Source organism: Trachurus trachurus (assembly GCF_905171665.1).
Source record: "Trachurus trachurus genome assembly, chromosome: 17".
NCBI lineage: Eukaryota > Metazoa > Chordata > Actinopteri > Carangiformes > Carangidae > Trachurus > Trachurus trachurus.
In genome coordinates, this window is record NC_139900.1 from 5,949,336 (window position 1) to 5,969,080 (window position 19,745).

Consider the following 19,745-nt stretch of genomic DNA (forward strand, 5'->3'; position numbering starts at 1 on the left):
AGTCCCATTTCCACCTCTGAACCCTCTCACTTAGACCTGCCCCTTCCTACCTCACGTCAACGGTTAGGAGGTGTCACGACTCTGTTCTAGATAAGTGAGTATAGGGCTCAGTTTTCTGAGGGCCACACTACAACCAAAGGGATATGACACATTTCCCAGAATACACTGGATAAACCAACAAGATGGCTGCACAAGCAACAAAAGAATAGTTCCACATTTTTGCATATCTTGAGGTCCCAAATTAACCGTACTTTTCGGACTATAAGCCGCTACTTTTTTCGCCCGCCCCGGTGTCCCAGCTCTCGAACCGCAACACAAACGCACTCCGTAACCCGTAATCTTTTGTTTATGACGGTTAAGACTACACAAACGCACACGTCATAACATCGTATACGTCCTGTAACGTTATCCACTGCTCCATTTATTGATTTTTCGCCGGCTTCGTTGTAAACAAATGCACATGGAGGAGAGGAGCGTTACTAAAACAGCGGGAAAGCGAGCGGACTTGCACAGTTCCCTTCTGTCTTTCTGTGTTAAATATCTCATGTTACAACATGAAAACCTGCGGCTTATATTCAAGTGTGGCCTATATATATGTACAAAATGTATTTTCTTTTAAAATTTAGCTGGTGCGGCTTATATTCAGGTCCGCTCAATAGTCCGAAAATTACGGTAATTGAAATCCAAGCAGAACCGAATTTGTTTCTGTTTTTTTTTTTTTTGCTGCATTATGTTTCAGTAGCGGTGTCTCATTTGGTGGGGGGATATTTCTACCCCTACCTCTCCACTCTGCTGCAATACAGTAGATAGGTGGTAAGTGAAGGGGTATAAAGGATTGGATCAGTGATACTTAATCTCTGGAGGACCCCCTTTAAAATCACTCAGTGGTTTTAGTGGTTGAAAAGCAGCAGTGACCACAGCGATGCCAATACTCCACGGTGGAAATGTGCAGGGAGCCTGAGCACAGATTTCATGGAGGCAGGGGAGTCTGATGTCGGCGCTGGCAGCTCGTTGGGAAGTTGTAACGAGACAGTGCTTTGTCAGCAGGTTGCCATGACATCGCTCACATCCCGTAACATTTCATTGTGCCGTCAAACGCTTCCCTCCCCTCCCCTCCCCTCCCTCCCCTTCCCTCCCGTCCTCTCTCCATCTCGCTGCAGTCCAACCTGACCCGTCTCTCCCAACACTACGTCACGCGGCCCCGTCGCTCAGTATTTACGGAGGTGCGACCAAAAAAACAAACAAAAACATCCATCTACGGTTTTGTCATCTTTACAGTTTTATGCCGTACGACGTAGCAGATAAACCCATCAATCAACCCGCAAATTGAAACTTCCACTCAAACTTGGCAACCTCTGTTCAGATTTATGGTTTTGATTTATGCTCAACGCGCCGAAAGCTTACAAGGCTTTTACTTTTCGATTGAGGAATTGAGAAAATTAGGTTTTACATTTATTGACAGCGTTTTTGCCAGCGGTGGCTGTCGCACAGTCTCTCCTCCTCGGATTTACAGCTGCCATCGATCTGTTTTACGGCCCTGCTGTGTTCTGCTGTGTTGTGTTGTGTGATGTGTTGTGTGATGTGTGTGTGTGTGTGTGTGTCGCTGGCCCAGCAGGTCCAACGCTCATGTAATCAGGGGTGTAGTGATCCAGACTATACAGATGCAGCAACACGATGCAGCGGAGGCCTCTGTGTGCTCTCATTACGTGTGTGACAGTGATGCAACACCTTGGCATCAGCACAGCGCTCATCATAAGCACTGCAAAGAAGGCCCCCTGCTGAGGCTATTCTGATATACTGGAGTGTTAGTGCGCTGTTAACGGGCAGATACTACGACATTAGCACAACAGGAAGTTGCCTCTCCGTTGTGTGCAAGGATTTAAAAAAAAAAAAAAAAGGTGGAAATGTGCAAAATGGAAGATGGATAATTACCTGCTCACTACAAGAGCTGATGTTGCAGCCAGTGAAACATGACTCACAGCTCAGTTCAGAAAAACCAGATCTGACCAGATCAGACTGCTCGGCTGCATCTACCTGCTCTGTACTGTAGCAACAAGACTGTGTAACTTCATCACAGTGGAGCGAGGACAAGGAAACGCTGCTTTTATGTTGTTGTTTTAGTTGTCCCAGCCGTGCATGTCACTGAGAGGGGTGAGATGTCACAGAGGACAAAGTGAATGACTAGGATTCGTGTGAGCGATTGCCAATTTTGGAAAATCAATTGATTTATTCTTTGTTTTATCTGCATGATCACAATTCACTTCAGCTGATGTTGACATATTCGGAGTGGATCCTGGTTGATCCTCGGTATCGGCGTCTTCAATAAGAACCGACGGACATGAAGACTTTTGTTGTGTCTTCAGACTTTGCAGGTGAACTACAAACTGTCTGGTTTCCTTTTTTTTTTTTTTTTTTTTATAATTTATTGCAAAGCTTCTTACCTTCACAAACATAATCAGTCTTTTCATTTTTTTTTTTTTGCGATATTGTACCTTGCACTTTTTTTCCAGGTATATATTCACAAAGTAAATAACAAACCATAAAGACAACAGACAAACATATATACGAGGCAAACTGGGATTTCCCAAATGAGGATCTCAAAGAAAGGAAATTAACCAAAAAAAAAATTATAATAATATAATAGAATGAAATAAAATAAACTAATGGGAAAATAAATGCCTAATTTGAGTAACTAAATGCCTAAATATCTATGGGTAGATGTCTATCTGTCTGGTTTCATGAGGAAAGGACGTCCTAGAGAAAAATAACGTTAGTATTTGTGGTTTTTATCTGATTTCTATAGGTTTGATCCACACAACACTGGAGGGAAACAAAGTGGACAATCACTCATTGAGAGTTTTCACCTGTTTCTACTTATTCTGATACATTTCACTGGCATTTTGCAATAGTAAGACCACTTGTCATTTATTGTTTTGTATTTTTGCTCCCTAATATCAATATCGGCCCCAAACGTCCCATATCAGTCGGGCCCTAACTCAAAGAGCATGCTCTGTCCAAGTTATTGTCCTAAAACCTCAGAACACTTGAGTCAGACCGGAGGACGGGACTGAACAGGCCTCGGGCTGTGGATCAGTATTGATACTGGTTAAAGATGTGGAGGAATGAAAAGTCTTGGTCTGCTTCCAGTAAACGGACTCAAAACCACCAGGGCTGGAAGTTACAAAGAAGAAATGATGATAGGTGATGAAAAAAATGCACTGATTAATTTAAATCTTTTACAATACAACAAAATATAACTTTAATCACCAAGTTATTGCCCAGATTGCGCCTGTCATCATGTCACATCCTCTTAACTCTAACCACATGAAGGCAGCTTCTACAGTTTCTATTGTTGGACTCTCTCCACCTCCATATCTTTTTTTTTCCTTTTCTGGCTCCTCGTATCTGCGCGGCGCCTGGTCTCTGGCCTTCCCACCAGCCGCCTGCTCGTCTCTTATCCCTCTGCTGATAGTCTGCATCACGTTGCGTAACACGGCAGCCTGCCAGTCGAGGGTTTTCCCTCTTCTCCGGCTAGATAAGGGATTATCCGCGATGCCGCAGGCAGGGTCCCCTGTTGGAAGGTCCAAGCCCTCAATCCCCCCCATCCCTCCGCTCCCTCATCCCGCGCTCTGGCCGCCGCCACCATGGTCATGTGATGCAATAGTCGAGTGGAGCGACGGACAATATGCTCCTGTGGAGATGCTTGGCAGATGAGTAACTGCAGAGCTGCTGCTGCTGCTGCTGCTGCTGCTGGCGTTTCTGAAAGAGCCTCGAGTTTTACGGAGACTGAGAGCTGAAAATGAGATTTTCTCTGAGGGGTTGGGTTTTTGAGAAGCGTCTGGGAGATGCTGCTGACTCCTCATGCGTTAACGGACAAGAGCTGACAACACATGCAGTGTGGACTTCACCAGATAGAATATGATTTAACAACGTTTTAACTTTGTTGTTGTCTCGTCCCGTCCTCTGAAATATGAGACTTTGCTGCTTTAATAGACTAAAAATAGAAATTACATGAGATTTAATCGGAAAAAAAAGCTCAACGGCTTAAATTGTTTTCTTGGAATGATGATTTCAAACAAATTGCGATTACAACTTTACCAAAAAACAGAAAAAATACAGTTCTACTCTATTCTATTTATAGTCCAAACAGTTGACAGTTTAATTGAATAAATAATCATTGAACTGAAAATAATTGTCATTTGCAGCTTCACAATCGGTTTATTGTGGCTTCACTCGCCTCCACAGAGTCGTCTCAAGTCTTTCTGGGGTTTATGTAAAATAAAAATAAACAGAACATTTCAAAATTGCACATTATTAATACAACAAAAAAGAAACAACAGACCAAAGATAACAAGAAAACAACTGAACTGACTGCTCAAAATGCCAAATAAAAATAAAAACCCTAACCCAAAACGTTTTACCTGTGTTCCCACAGTCAGCCATGATACCTGGTGATGCATCACCACTAGCAGGTTGTGATTTTATTTTGAAAGGTACAACCCAGTTGGACATGAGGCGAACGTGAACCCAGAGCTCCCAGTGAGTTCCCAGAGCTGTGACCGTTAGATAACGTTCACTCCGCTCCGGTGCCTGGTGCCGTTTTTTAAGTCACGCCACCTTTCAACTGCAGCCAAAGAATTTAAGATGTTAATTCCCTCTAATTGGAGAAATCTTATTCTCAGCCCCTGAGCACAGGCCCCTTATGGCAGGGTCATATGATCTGACTGCACACATGACCCACACACACACACACACACACACACACACACATGGCCTTTTGTACCCCGCTCTTAATGCTAGATTAGTTTTCTGGCAGTTACATAAGGGTTAAAGTTAAGGCTAATGTCACTGAGTTTGGATAATTGAATAATAAGTTGACATAAAGCAGGTCAGAGACCACGCACATGAGACCAGGAGTGAAAGGTGAAGGTACCACAACCTTCATCACCACATCACGGAAATAAAATATCGCTCGCAATCTTGCACTTTCTTTGATAGTTAACAAGTTGTAGGTCAATGGAGACCAAAAACCCTCCACAGCAAGTTTGGATTCATTAATTTATGTAATTTAACAGCTGAACAGTGTCTCGTCTTTTTGGATTTTCCTGGCATATGTGTCACGCAAATAAAAGCTTTTTCTGACAGTTATTTTAAGTCTAGCCTTAAAGGGATAGTTCAAAGTTTTGGCAAATTGGCCCATTGCCATAACCCCTATAGTCATAGCAGTAGGTTCGTTACCTTTCATTGTCGGTGCAAGCTATTTTTAGAACGGCGGAGCAGAGTCGTGAGCTGCTCAGAGCTACGCTACGGAGGCTCATGGGATTTCTTGGTTTCCCTCATCAAACTCATCAAATACACAATCCAACAACTCCACAACGCTCTGGTGGACAAGTTGTGACCTGCACATTCACCACGCTATGAGATAATAACACAACGTTACCACACAGAGTTGTTTTAGAGGGAAATGCAGAGACTGCTTGATGAAAAACTGCTCCCGACGGGAACGCGCATCAGTGGTTTTGCATGAATTTACCTCTAAAACAACTCTGTCTGGTAACGTTGTGTTATTATCTCATAGCGTGGTGAATGTGCAGGTCACAACTTGTCCACCAGAGTGTTTTGGAGTTGTTGGATTGTGTATTTGATGAGTTTGATGAGGGAAACCAAGAAATCCCATGAGCCTCCGTAGCGTAGCTCTAAGCAGCTCGCGGCTCTGCTCCGCCGTTCTAAAAATAGCTTGCACCGACAATTATAGGTAATGAACCTACTGCTATGACTACAGGGATTTTGGCAATGGGCCAATTTGCCAAAATGTTGAACTATCCCTTTAATAAAAGTTCTGATTAAAACCTTAAGTGTTTTGTTCTGTTCATTAGATTGTTACGTCAATTAACACCAACGTCTCTTCCTGCATCTTTGCGTAGTTAACACTTTAAATAATGGTGATAATGGTGCTTAACTTCTGCTGGATGGATTTAGAAGACTTGTGGTTATTGCAGCTTTGACGTTAGATCACCATTCTTATGTCTTCATGTGTGTGTCCTTCCTCTCCTCAGCCATCATGTATGTGATGGGAGCACTGGGCCCAGCAGCCGGTTACTTACTAGGAGGAGTCCTCATCGGCTTCTACGTCGACCCCAAAACCGTCGTCAACATCGACCAGAGCGACCCGCGCTTCATCGGCAACTGGTGAGAAACATCTGTCTGTATGTTTATCTGTTATTTTAGTCTTTAACTACGGAGGTTTGGACATTATATTACTATAAAATGTGTATTATTGTCAGTCCTTCACTGTTGCTTTGTAGACCTGTAGTTCATTTTTACACAAATACTGATTACGGCACCAAATCTGGATTAATCCACCACTAAAAATAGTCCAACACAGATGCACAATTTCTTCTGTTAAGTAAGGTTTGTTTGGTTAAAACGACCAAGTCTAGATATTTCAGGGAATAACTTTGAACTGAAGGTTTTATAGGATTTATAGGTGGTTTGGAGCTGAAAGACACAGAAATTGTAGATCAATAAGATCAATGGGGTTTGTTGCTCGCCATATTTTTAATAATAATAATGATAGTAATCATAATAGTAAAACATTTTAAGAAATACACAAGATGTAAAACGGGTTAAAATTTGGCACTGCAGAAACAGATGGGTTTTGAGTGTGGATTTAAAGAGGAGAAGTGAACAGATATTTTTGAGTTTTTTATTATTATTTTAAAGACAATAATGCTTTCTTTGAGATGTCTGTTACAGAAAATGTAAGAAATAAAGTCAGCAGTGCCACTGGTCGATGGATTAAAGTGCTGCAGGTCGATATTGAGGCTTGATACAGAGGCCGATGAAGCTAATCTAAAATTGGAATTTAATTTATTAATTGATGTACTCTGTAATCTGTAATTACGTATGTAGCGCCAAGTGATCGACATCTCACAACATGAGCAGAGACATTTCCTCCCCCAAAAAATAAGTAGAAAGGCAGAAAATTGTGTCTTAACCTCATTTAAAAATCAAACAGTGGGAAGTTAAAAAGAAAAAAAGAAAAGGTCCTGTTAGTCATACATTTCCAGATCACAGTGATGTCGTCCTCTAACTGGCATCACAACCTGTGACTCAGCGGCCGAGAGCCACGGACTTCCTACATGAATTATAGGTGACGGTGGCAGGAAGAGGACGGATGAGTGGGCCAGTCACTTTTATTTATTTACGTGCAAACTAAACGAAGCAAAAAAAGATGAAATAGCGAAAAATCTAGATCGCCTTTCTGGCAGCGTGAAACTTCCTGTAATTTCCTTGTATTCTGAATATTTAAAGCAGAAGTAAGCGTTCCGGTCGTTTTGGCTAATGCTGCGTTCCAGGCAGGCTTTTGAAACCATAAATTACAGCTTCAAGTCACGACTTACGACTTTGTAGCGTTCCAGGCAACCCACTCGTGTTTTTCCGACCTGTTTTACCTGTGAAAGTCACTATAACGGCCACTCGTAACTTCCAACCCGTGAACTCGTACCAGATCGAACTGGTACGACTTCACAGGTCGGAAAAACACGAGTTACAGGTTGCCTTGAACGCACCATAACGTCTTGTCAGCCGTTGGAGTTAGCAGCCCCCGCCCTCGTCATGGATCTATTGGTCCTCGTCCCTACGTCACCACATTCACGCGCATCCCTTGGCTGCACACACAGAGAGGACCGCCCCTTTATGCCGTTCTCTCTCCTCATTGGATAAAACTTGTAGGATACGAGGAAAGTTTTCTCCTGGGCTCAGAGCAGAGCAGAGTGACTGACAGACCCGTGTTTCGGTCCAAACACTCTATATAAGTGATTGCTGTCGGAAGATATAACTATTTAAGACTTATATTAACACAAAAATATCGCTTACTTCTGCTTTAAGTGTTCAGTTCTCATCATATCAGTGATTTAAGTTTTGTCGGAAGATATAACTATTTAAGTTCTCTGTTTCCTGGGTGCAGGTGGAGCGGCTTCCTGCTGTGCGCCGTGGCGATGCTGCTGGTCATCTTCCCCATGTTCACCTTCCCCAAGAAGCTGCCGCCCCGACACAAGAAGAAGAAGAGGAGGAAAAAGCTGAGTATGGACGACCTGTCGAGCGACGACGACGTGCTCAAGGAGAAGAGCAACAACAACAACGGCAAGAACCAGAACGTCACGTCCTCCATGGGCTTCGGCAAGGACATTAAAGGTACAGTACCTACCGGCGGGAAGCACTGGGGCTGATGGTGTCAGTGATGGTGATGATGTCATACTGTGACATGAAGAAAAATTGTGTGAACGCTGTTTAGGCAAGGCAAGGCATCTTTATTTATATAGCGCATTTCATACCAAGGCAACTCAATGTGCTTTACATAAAGGCAAAACATTAAAAAAAGAAGCATAAGACAGAATAAAAACAAACAAAACACTGAAAACAGAGTTAAAAGCAAGAGCAAATAAAAGTAAAATAAAAGAAAATGGATAGTAAAAACAAACAAAACACTAAAAACAGAGTTAAAAGCAAGAGCAAATAAAAGAAAAAGAAAATAGATAAAGTTTAAAGAAGATGTTTAAGATGACATAGTTTTACCTTTCCCAACAATTCAGTCAGTTCTTATCAGTCTCATGATCATAGCTCGAGTCGGGCATCTCGTCCCTTGTCTTTTCTCTTTGGCCGGGTTCGGTCCGGCTTCTCTGCTTCTCTTCTCTGCCATCTCTACTGTTGCACACATGCACTGTCCAGTTTCAGTCAGATTAAAACGTTTACATGACGAAGAAAGGCAAGGCATCTTTATTTACTGTATATAGCACATTTTATACCAAGGCAACTCAATGTGCTTTACATAAAGACAAAACATTAAAAAAAAAGAACAGCATAAAACAGCATAAAAACAAAAAACACAGAGTTAAAAACAGGAGCAAAGAAGAATAAAAAAAAGTAAAATGAAATAAAATAGATAAAGTCTATAAAGTTATTAAAAAGAGCTCAGCTATAAGCACGTGAAAAGAGAAATGTTTTTAACCTGGATTTAAAAGTGCTTACAGTTGGGGCTGATTTCAGTTCTGCTGGTAGTTTGTTCCACTTGTGAGCAGCATCACAGCTAAATGCTGCTTCACCATGTCTGGTCTGAACTCTGAGCTCCACTATCTGACCTGAGTCAGTAGATCTCAGAGCTCTGCTGGGTTTAGACTCTACTAACATGCCATTCATGTATTCTGGACAAAAAAAAAGAAGAAGAAAATCGGTTTCCAATCGCATTATCTGAGTGTTTTAGTCCTTAGACCTCTTCAAGTCTTTATCTATTACACTATAGCAGTGTTGGGCCTGTTACTTTAAAAAAGTAAGTTGTAAAAGTTATGGTTAGTATAACTATTTACTACATTATAAAAGTAACTAATTACCAGGAAAGATAACTATTGCGTTACTTTTTTATAAAATGCTCAAATATGTCATATTACTTGGACCCCTCCCCCCAGTGGAACTTTTTAATTCAACTGTAATGAAACTCAACATTGTTTATGTTAAATGAATGAAATTGACATTTAATAATTTATTATTATGAACATTGAACACCTACACTACACTGCATTGCATTGTTGTGTGGGACGATGCAACAGACATCTATCAAATTCAGATTTGCTGCTGAGCTGAGTATAGTAACGATGCTGAGTAACGGCGCATTTTATTGTAACGATAACAGCATTATAACAGGGGAAACAGTAACTTGATTAATAAACACTGTTTATTTATAACGCCATTATTCTCATCACTGCTCTATAGGGTTCTCTTTAACCTCACAGAGCATCCTGCGTCGTGCCTTTGGTGTCAACTTACTTCACATCCACAGATGCTCCTTGTGAACAGAAAACTCTTTTAGACTTTATAGGTCAAAGTGGCTCAACCTTGGCCCCAATCTAGATCCATTGATTGGACTGCAGGTTTCCTCACCCCTGACTCTAAGTAGCTTTTATTTAGAGGCATTCGCACTGTGACTTTTCAATGCATGTGTTCAATAATGACATTAAATATTATACATGTTTGTGTAGTATTAGGTTAAGCACATGGTTTCTGTCTATACTTGTGACTTAGACTTGGATCGGATCACATTTTATGACCAGTTAATGCAGAAAACTAAAACTAGGTCATTCCAGAGGGTTCACATACTTTTCCTCGCCACCGTATAAACATCCACTGTTTCCATCGGCTCTATAAGATCAGACATGCGTCCATACATGTGACCTGGTGTCTCAGATGTTTCTACTGCTGCTGGTGTCAGATTGAGCGTTTTGAAGCAGTTTTATGAACAAAGTGAAAACACACTTTTATAGTATAGTATTTTAATATACTTTAACTGCACCTTGTTGTGTTTCTGCACTTTGTTTGGCACATTGCAAGAAGTGGCACAATAATTAATTTAGTTTGGGAGTAGCGGTGATTTGGAGCTGGTGATGGAGGAAGGAGGAGGACATTTTGAAAAAGAATAGCAACCTATTTTTATGTTTTGTCTTTTAATTAGCACTTAATCTGTTTTTAATATACATCTGATAACCCTGGGTTTGAATCATTTTTATCTCTTCTTTTGATTAATTGAAGTGTATGATGTTGTTGCATTGTATTGATGTTGGTTCATGTGACTTGTTGACCGTGAAGCACTTTGCTGCAAATGCTCTTTGCTTTTAAGGTGCTATATAAATACATTTAAATAAATTAAACTTAAAAAAAAAAGAGGAACAAACTGTATTGATGAGTGTTGGATGTGTTGAACAACACTATTATAAAATGTGAGAGAAATATAGTGATTAAATACTTGTTGGTAAAGAGTTTATTTGATTACCGTAATTACTCAATTGACAGAAGATAAATAATAAATTCTTTATTTGGAGTAACTCTTTTAGTTAGTTTTACCATAAACTGAAAGATTGAACTGAATATTTAACATTTGAGGCCATTTCTCACCGTCTTCTGATATTCTGTTGAGAAAATGATTGATAATGAATCCGTAAACGAATGAATATTGAAAATAATGAGTGAATACAGTCGGCTTCACTCCTGGATTTAAAGCAGATATTATGAAGCTTTTTGTTTTACTTGAAGAAGTTATTCTAAGTATGTTTTTTTTATTGCTAACATGTAGTATTTATAACCTCTTGTCTTGTAAACAGAACAATACTCAAAGCTCTTACCAAAAAGCTGCGAATGCTAACGCTGCAACACCGACTGAATAATCAGAGTCGACATGTCAGGAGCAGATAACTAACAAAACAATATAAACATTTCTCTGTCATCCCTCCCTCCTCTTCTCCTCTTCTCCTCCTCTTCTCCTCCTTTTCTCCTCCTTTTCTCCTCCTTCCAGATCTGCCCAAAGCCGCAGTGAGGATCCTCAGCAACGTGACCTTCCTGTTCGTCAGCCTGTCCTACACGGCGGAGAGCGCCATCGTCACCGCCTTCATCACCTTCATCCCCAAGTTCATCGAGTCGCAGTTCGGCATCCCGGCCTCCAACGCCAGCATCTACACCGGTGAGATGAACGACACGACCACACGACACGACACGACACGACACGACACGACACGACACGACACGACGCCCGAAGTGGCCTCGTCACTCTGTTACCGTGAATCACACACTCATTACATCTCATGAATGAAACCCTGGGAGGTATTTGATCGTCAGAACCGCTCTCCTCCTCCTCCTCCTCCTCCTCCTGTGAGCTCCCATGCAATAATCCAGACAGGATGCAGACAGAGCAGAGACGCCCAGGACTTTATTTTCTGTCTGTTCAGCCAGTTTTTATCTGAGAGCAGAGCAGAGCAGAGCAGAGCGGATCGGAGGAGAGGAGAGGAGGAGAGGAGAGGAGAGGAGAGGAGAGGAGGAGAGGAGAGGAGAGGAGAGTCTGTCGGCCCGTCGCTGCGAGCCAACACACATTAATAATAAAGACACTGCTGGTCTTCAAATGAAGGGGGCACCTGGGACACCGAGCTGGAGCACTGAGTGCAGCACACACACATTTAGAAACACACACATGCACTAAAACGCTCTAACATACACTCACAGTTACATGCTGAAACACTTGAATGCTTAAACAGGCTTAAAGGCTGATATACATCACACCTACAGTAACTACTGAATGAACGTCGACTCTTCAGGCGCGCTAACGTCAGGCTTTTGTCGGCAAAGGAAAAGCCGAGGACACACTGTACGAGTTTAGATTCATCTCGTGGAGAATTTAAAGGGATAATTCAACATTTTTGCATGAATTTACCTCTAAAACAACTCTGTCTGGTAACGTTGTGTTATTATCTCATAGCGTGGTGAATGTGCAGGTCACAACTTGTCCACCAGAGCGTTGTGGAGTTGTTGGATTGTGTATTTGATGAGTTTGATGAGGGAAACCAAGAAATCCCATGAGCCTCCGTAGCGTAGCTCTGAGCAGCTCACGGCTCTGCTCCGCCGTTCTAAAAACAGCTTGCACCGACAATTAAAGGTACCGAACCTACTGCTATGACTATAGGGATTATGGCGATGGGCCAAATTTGCCAAAATGTTTAACTATCCCTTTCAGCTTCGTTGTTTGGCGTTGACAGGGAGGAGTGAGGACCAATCGGCCGTTGAACGAGTCTCTGACCAATAAGAGATGCTGGTCGGCCGTTGTCAGGCTGTTGTGCAGTTGAAGCCGAGCCATAAGTCGATGCCCTAACACAGGGGTATTCGATTAAAATTCAATGAGGTCCAGTTACTGAAATATCATCCAAGTAAAAGGTGCGGACCTCATAAAGTCCTAATTGTGTCTTATAGATAATGAGACGAAGAGCGTATACAGTAGATGAGTACTGAAAGTAATCTTAAATTGTTTATTTATGTGTCACACTTGTGTGGCAGGTAATACCAACAGGAAGGACTGTCAAATTTGTTGTATTTGTCATTAAATGTGTCTTGTAATCCCATATGGGATGGGCCACAGTGGTGGCATGACACGAGAATAAAAAATAATTCATTCATTCATTCATTCATTCATTCATATAGCCTACCCCAATGTCAATTAAATAAAAAATAAAAAAATATTGTCAATTTTCAAAGCAGGTAACTGTGAACATAGTGCATCTTTGTATAAACAGTTACTATACAAATATACACATCGTAACACTGTATGTTATATAACGTTATCCACCGCTCCCAAACCTCTTATATTCCCAAACTTTTTAGGCCATGCTTCCGACCCTTTCTACTTCCCGACCTGATGCATCCCCAATGCCTGACACATAAAAAAAAGGCATTGTTGTCTATTTATAGCTGCATTTAAGGCATTGAGTTTAATGAAACAATAAGAACACATAACAAAATGTGCAGTGATAGGCCTATCGAGCTCACACATTTTGAAAAGCGGGGAGCATTATAATATGAAAGTTAACCGTATAAGTCATTTATTTTTTTAATTTATTGGTAGAATATAATATAACACCATGGCGTCGTCACACACACCCTTCTTCCTTTCGATTTGGATCATTACACCCATGATTCAGCGTGGAGAACTGAATACAAACCAGTTCTTCCTAAACAGTCATGAACAAAAAGGAGAGGATTCTTAATCCACTGACAACCATTAACATTTTTATTTTCTGATATAATAATCCTCGTCCTAAGCGTCTGAGAGCTGAGAGGAGTTTGTGACAGCCACACTAAAGAGTAGGTCAGGTCTTTGTTGACTTCAGTGGAGCTCATCTCAGTGTCACAGAAGTTAAAAAGGCAAACAAACACATACACTCAGACAGAGGAGGCCTTCAGTGCTTCTGCAGGATATCTTGAAGTGACAGAGACTCTCACAGTCTGATAAGCCGAGAGCGGCGAGAGGCTCCGCTCTGACCTCATGACATTTCCTTGTGGTTTTATTTTTGGTGAACTGCAGCCTACTGATAGCGAAAAGCATTTCCACATCAGGACGGCTCGCTTCCCTTCTAGTGGGTTTGATGGACACATTTGCATCATGACATTCAATTTTTCCTACGGAAGTTTTTGCAGCTTCCATTTGGAAAAAAAATTGATGCCTTCTCCAAAAGAGAAATAAATAACAGTGGCAGTGACTTTTAATCGATGCACTTTTCAAGAGTTTATGTTGGTTGCTGCTGTGTTGCAACCCAAAATGTCATCACGGCCAATTACGTAATAATTTTGGCCATTTTAAATGTAATAACCAACAAATAATGTAATAAGAAATGACATTATTGGCTGGTTATTACGTTATTGGCCTAGAATTAAAGAAACATTTGACATTTGCTTGGCTGTTTCTCACATATGTTTGCAAACAGAAAAAGTAAGAATAGGTTATCAACAACCTCATTGTGACACATCAAGTTGTAACATATTGACATCTTCTATATATTCTTACATTATTGGCACCAGTTATTTCATTTTCAAAGGGTTTTTTAAAGGGATAGTCCAACATTTGGGAAAAAAAAAATGTATTGTACCGACAATTAGAGGTAACGAACCTACTGCTATGACTATAGGGATTATGGCAATGGGCCAATTTGTCAAAATGTTGAACTATCCCTTTAAATACAAGACCAATAATGAAATAACTTATGACATAAAATGTGGCAAATGTTGGCAAAATAAAGTTATTACGTTATTGGCTCAAACATTTTATTACATTATTGGCACGTTATTGGCTTTATTACATTTTAAATGGACAAAATTATTACATGGTGTCAAAGTGCAGCACGGACAGCATTAGTCCCCTGGTACTTTCAACACAAAAAGTTCTGTGATTGGTTCAAAGTTTTCATTTTTAAAAACTGCAGAAACATCCATTTATACAGTTTTTTATTTTCTATATCGATGCTGTCCAGAGAGATTCCATCTTGGAAATGTTTTTCCGTGTGTCGACACTTACATAACTGTCTCAGCTGTAGGTGGAGTGGGCCGCCGTGCCGCGGAGCCTCTGATTAAAACTGCCACTCGCACATATTTTCATACAATGCCAACCTCCCGGGAGTGAGAATCACATCGCTCCCAGGGATCCGGCGGTTGGCTGAGTGGGTAGAGCAAGGCACTGGGTGTTCGGTCGTATTCCCTCGGCGGATGCTGAATCACTCCGTGTCCCTGTGCCGGCACCAGGAAGCCGTGTTATGTGTGCTTCTGCTTGATTTTCAGTTAGTGAAAGAGAGATGCTGCATGTGCATCTGTTTTTCCCGGAGAGGCTTTACCCAGTCAAGAGTTTTCCTGGAAAGACAGATTGGTTGGTCGCTGCCCGTTTAGCAAAAGGACTTCCTATTTTTATTTCCCCCTGAACAGCAACAACAACAGCAACAACAGCTGCTGCTCCGTTGGCTCTAGATCTTTTCTCACAGAGACAGGAGGAGACAGGAATCTCCAGAATTCGCTCTAAAGGGAAATCGTCCGACCGAACCGTCTGCATTTACAGAAACACAGATTTACACCCGGACACAGAAAGCTGCACACGTCAGGACACAACATTATCTAACACCCACTGAAAAAAAAAAAGGCAGCGACTCTGACTCTGACTGAGCCGGGGCTGGAGGCTCCGCTCCCCTCGGGGGGCCACCTACCTACCTGCACTGGAAATATGTGCTGTCTTAGTTAACGGTCGGAGGCGGCTGTTGTTGCTGCATTTTCTTTAGGGTTTGTCTCATCATCGATGTAGTCGATGTAAATAAAGCTGATTCAATTTCTTGTTGAAAGTGAAACATGACTTTGAGAATCTCTGCTTGTTTCACACAAAAAAAATAAAACGTAGCTACAGTACCGTTACTGTTTTGTCCCTCCCAGTTGAACATCAGGTGAACTGTCAAAGCTTTTAAAGAGGAACTAAGCAGGATTTCTCCCGTGGCTATGCTACATCTTTACCTTCATTAAAAAGCTCAGGAGTAATAGTGATAGTTAACTACATGACTTGTGACTTGTTACGACTCCCTTCTACCTGGCGTCTCATGGCTGAAAACCAACCTTGCAATTGACCTGTGTGTGTTCACTCTGTATAATTCTGTACTAATGCCGCCTCGACTTTTGCAAATAAGTTTTAAGAATGAAACTGAAAAATACACAATATACCGTACTTTCCGGACTATAAGCCGCTACTTTTTTTCCCCGCCCGGTGTCCCAGCTCTCGTCTCTGCACACCGCAACACAAACATGCTCCGAAACCCGCAATTTTTTGTTCATGACGGTCAAATCTACACAAACACATGCACCGTAACATCGTATATGTCATGTAACGTTATCCACCGCTCCATTTATTGATTTTTCGCCGGCTTCGTTGTAAACAAATGCACATGGGCGAGAGGAGCGTAACCAAAACAGTGGAAAAGCGAGCGAACTTGCACAGTTCCCTACTGTCTTTCTGTGTAAATATCTCATGTTACGACATGAAAACCTGCAGCTTATATTCAGGTGCAGCCTATATATGTATTTTCTTTTTAAAATTTAGCTGGTGCGGCTTATACTCAGGTGCGCTCAATAGTCCGGAAAGTACGGTACTGTTGACGTGTCACAGGAATTGACAGAATAGACATTTTATCTGTTGATGGGTTTTAAGGCAACAGAGGAACAGAGAGGCGACAATACAGAAAATACAGAAAGACTCACCAGCCTGGTTTGATCACTATCTATCAATATATTGACAGATATTGATAATCACAGACGTTACTTTGACGCTACTTTAAAGGGACATTGTGTAACTTCTCTTGTTATCTATTCAGGAAAATCGATTATTCTGTTCAAAAGTCTGTTTTTCATTAACCAGTAATCCCCCCATCAACAAACTGAAGTGTTCCTTTCAGCTCTGAATGAGCCGTTCATATCATTCATATCTCCATGGAGCAGGTAAGCTCGGTGCTGCTGCCATGTCGTGTCGCCATGTTTTTACGTTCAGTGGCAGCGTGACGGTAGGAAACCACGGAAACTCAGCGGAGACACCGGAGCTGTCGGCTCAGGTGGAGGTGGCGTCTGTGAGAAGTCACCGTGGTAACGCAGCGAGGAGGAATGGAGCGTTACACTGATGCTGCATTCACCTGCAGTCGGGCAGACGGCCGTCGCTAACAAACTAGATGTCATTTTAGTCACAGAAGTCCAGAGAAAGCCGGTAAAACGTGGATCAGCTAAACAATACAACATCACCATTTTTTTTTTTTTTTTTGATCAAAATTTGATTTAATTCCTCAAAACATTAGGAAAGAAAAAAAACAAAAAACATAGTGAATAATACAGGGCACAAGGGAGTGTGGTAGATAAACGATAGACAGTACTAACGAACAAGACCACAATAAAAAAAATAAAAATAAAAAAGGGGAACAGAACCAGAGCAGATGCACACAGAACAAGATACAAATAAATAAAGATAGAAAGAAATAAAAGAATAAGATAAATGAATAAATGTCAAAAATTGAATGAAGAATGATAACAATGATGATAGCAATAAAGTTGCAGTAAAATAAAATAATAAAGTGTAAAAAAATAAAAAATAATAATAATAATTTTTAAAAATTCTGGTGCGGAAAAAAAAAAATTCCAAACAAAACTATTAATAGTCTAATACGACATCACCATGACAACATATTGTCACGTGTATTGTTTTGCCTCGTGCTGACGGACCACTTGTTTACATAGAGGCTTGTTTATGCCGTTACGTGCAGCGGCTGTCGTCCGTCTGCCCAATTTCACGTGAATGCAGCATGAAAAATATGATTGAGTTGCTTGTTATCTACAACCACAACGCTAGATGGGAGTAATTCCTACAGAATGTCCCTTTACAGTAATTAACAAAGCAGTCTATGAACTAAGTGACCTCTCACTAACACACCTGTCCTGTCTGCTTCTCCTCCAGGTGTGATCATCGTGCCCAGCGCCGGCGTCGGCATCGTGCTGGGCGGCTACATCATCAAGAAGCTGAAGCTGGGAGCTCGCGAGTCGGCCAAGCTCGCCATGATCTGCAGCGGCGTGTCGCTGCTCTGCTTCTCCACGCTGTTCATCGTGGGCTGCGAGAGCATCAACCTCGGAGGAATCAACATCCCCTACACCACCGGGTGAGGAGGGAGGGAGGGGAAGAGGAGGAGGGGGAGGGAGGGTCGTCACGCATCGCTGCTGACGGCGCCAAACTGTTCTGTGTCTGATCTGAATTGGAAATTTACTCAGAGAGGGTTGGCGTTTTTTTTTATTGTGGGAGACGGAGCGAAGCAGAAAAACACAGGTGGAGGATGAAGGAAGGAGGAGAGGAGATAAACAGATGGAGAGTGAAGGGAGGGTTAGATAAAGACACACACACACACACACACACACACACACACCGTGACCGCTATCTTCTCCTCTAACCCGTCCTCTGCCCTAAAACAAAGGGGGAGGACGTCGGCCCCGGACTCAGCTGGATGTGTGAGTCCATCCGTCTAATCCTGGGTGGGGTCGTAAGGCCTCGTGTCCCAGAAACCCCCCCCCTCTCTCTCTCTCTCTCTCTCTGCAGCCATGTTTTCTTTTTTTCTTTTCTTTTTTTGGGGAAATCTTTATTCACATCAGCCTTTGGAAGACAATTCATCCATCACTCAGTCTCCACAGTCTCTACTTCTTAGGCCGTGTCCACACGTATACAGGTAGATTTTGCAAACAGAGGTTTTCCAAAACAATTCACATCCACACCAGCACCTTTAAAGAAAATCTAAATAGATAGATAGATAGATAGATAGATAGATAGATAGATAGATAGATAGATAGATAGATAGATAGATAGATAGAACAACAGACAGATAGATAGAACAACAGATAGATAGATAGATAGATAGATGGATGGATAGACAGATAGACAGATATATAGATAGATAGATAGATAGATAGATAGATAGATAGATAGATAGATAGATAGATAGATAGAACGACAGATAGAACGATAGATAGAACGATAGATAGAACGATAGATAGATAGATAGATAGATAGATAGATAGATAGATAGATAGATAGATAGATAGATAGATAGATAGATAGATTTATTATCATTGCATATAAAAAACACAAAGAAATTGTGCATATTTGTCTTTTGCACACACAAATCCATTACGTGTAGGTGCGACACGCATGCAGAAAGCAGCAGATAATACTGATCCGCTCTGCCGACCTGCTTCTCCAGCAGCTCCATGCGACCCAGCGCTCTGTGCAAACGGAAACTCAGTTTTCCTTCTCCACAAGTAAATGTGAAAACGATGTTTTGAAAAGTGGACTGCCCAGAGGGAGGTTTTGGAAAATATTTTAAGGACCAGAAACGCCGTCTAGGTGGATGACCGGCCTGAACACAGAGAAGTATCTGGTTTCGCCCCGTTTGTGTTTCCATGTGGACGTGGTCTTACATCGTCCAGTTTCTTACTTTTTCCACTTTGTTAAGTTTGTTAGATATTGGTCCTTTGTGAGAGTTTCTACTCTCCACACTTTTCCTTATAATTAAAAGCTATTACAGCAGCCTCTCCTGTGGGATCTATAGATTTAATACTGTTGATATTTGATTATTTATTGACCCTTGGTGCACTTTATGTTTTTAACTTTTTAATTGTTTTTTCTGCTACAGGAGACTGCCAAACGAAATTTGCATTGTATATGACCATGCAAACTAAACTAAACTAAACTAAGCATTAAAAGACTGAATGATCCTCAACAGCAACAAAAAATGTTATTTTCTGAGCTGTTTTTAAACATTTTTGAGCGAGGGTTCAGTGACAGTAACAGAAATATAGAGAAATGATGACCTCATCCTTTTCTGAAGCAG

General features: G+C 41.4%; 1 protein-coding gene across 1 annotated transcript in view; it reads left to right on the forward strand.

The window, feature by feature from the left end:
- LOC311000200 (solute carrier organic anion transporter family member 5A1-like) overlaps positions 1-19,745 on the forward strand; it is a gene marked incomplete at its 3' end in the record, with an annotated part of 34,942 nt that overhangs the window by 6,983 nt on the left and 8,214 nt on the right. Inside the window, exons 2-5 of the mRNA XM_083990851.1 lie at positions 6,057-6,189; positions 7,970-8,196; positions 11,342-11,506; positions 17,828-18,026. Of these exons, the coding sequence (XP_083846977.1) occupies positions 6,057-6,189; positions 7,970-8,196; positions 11,342-11,506; positions 17,828-18,026 (724 nt within the window). The remainder of the gene's footprint in view (positions 1-6,056; positions 6,190-7,969; positions 8,197-11,341; positions 11,507-17,827; positions 18,027-19,745) is intronic.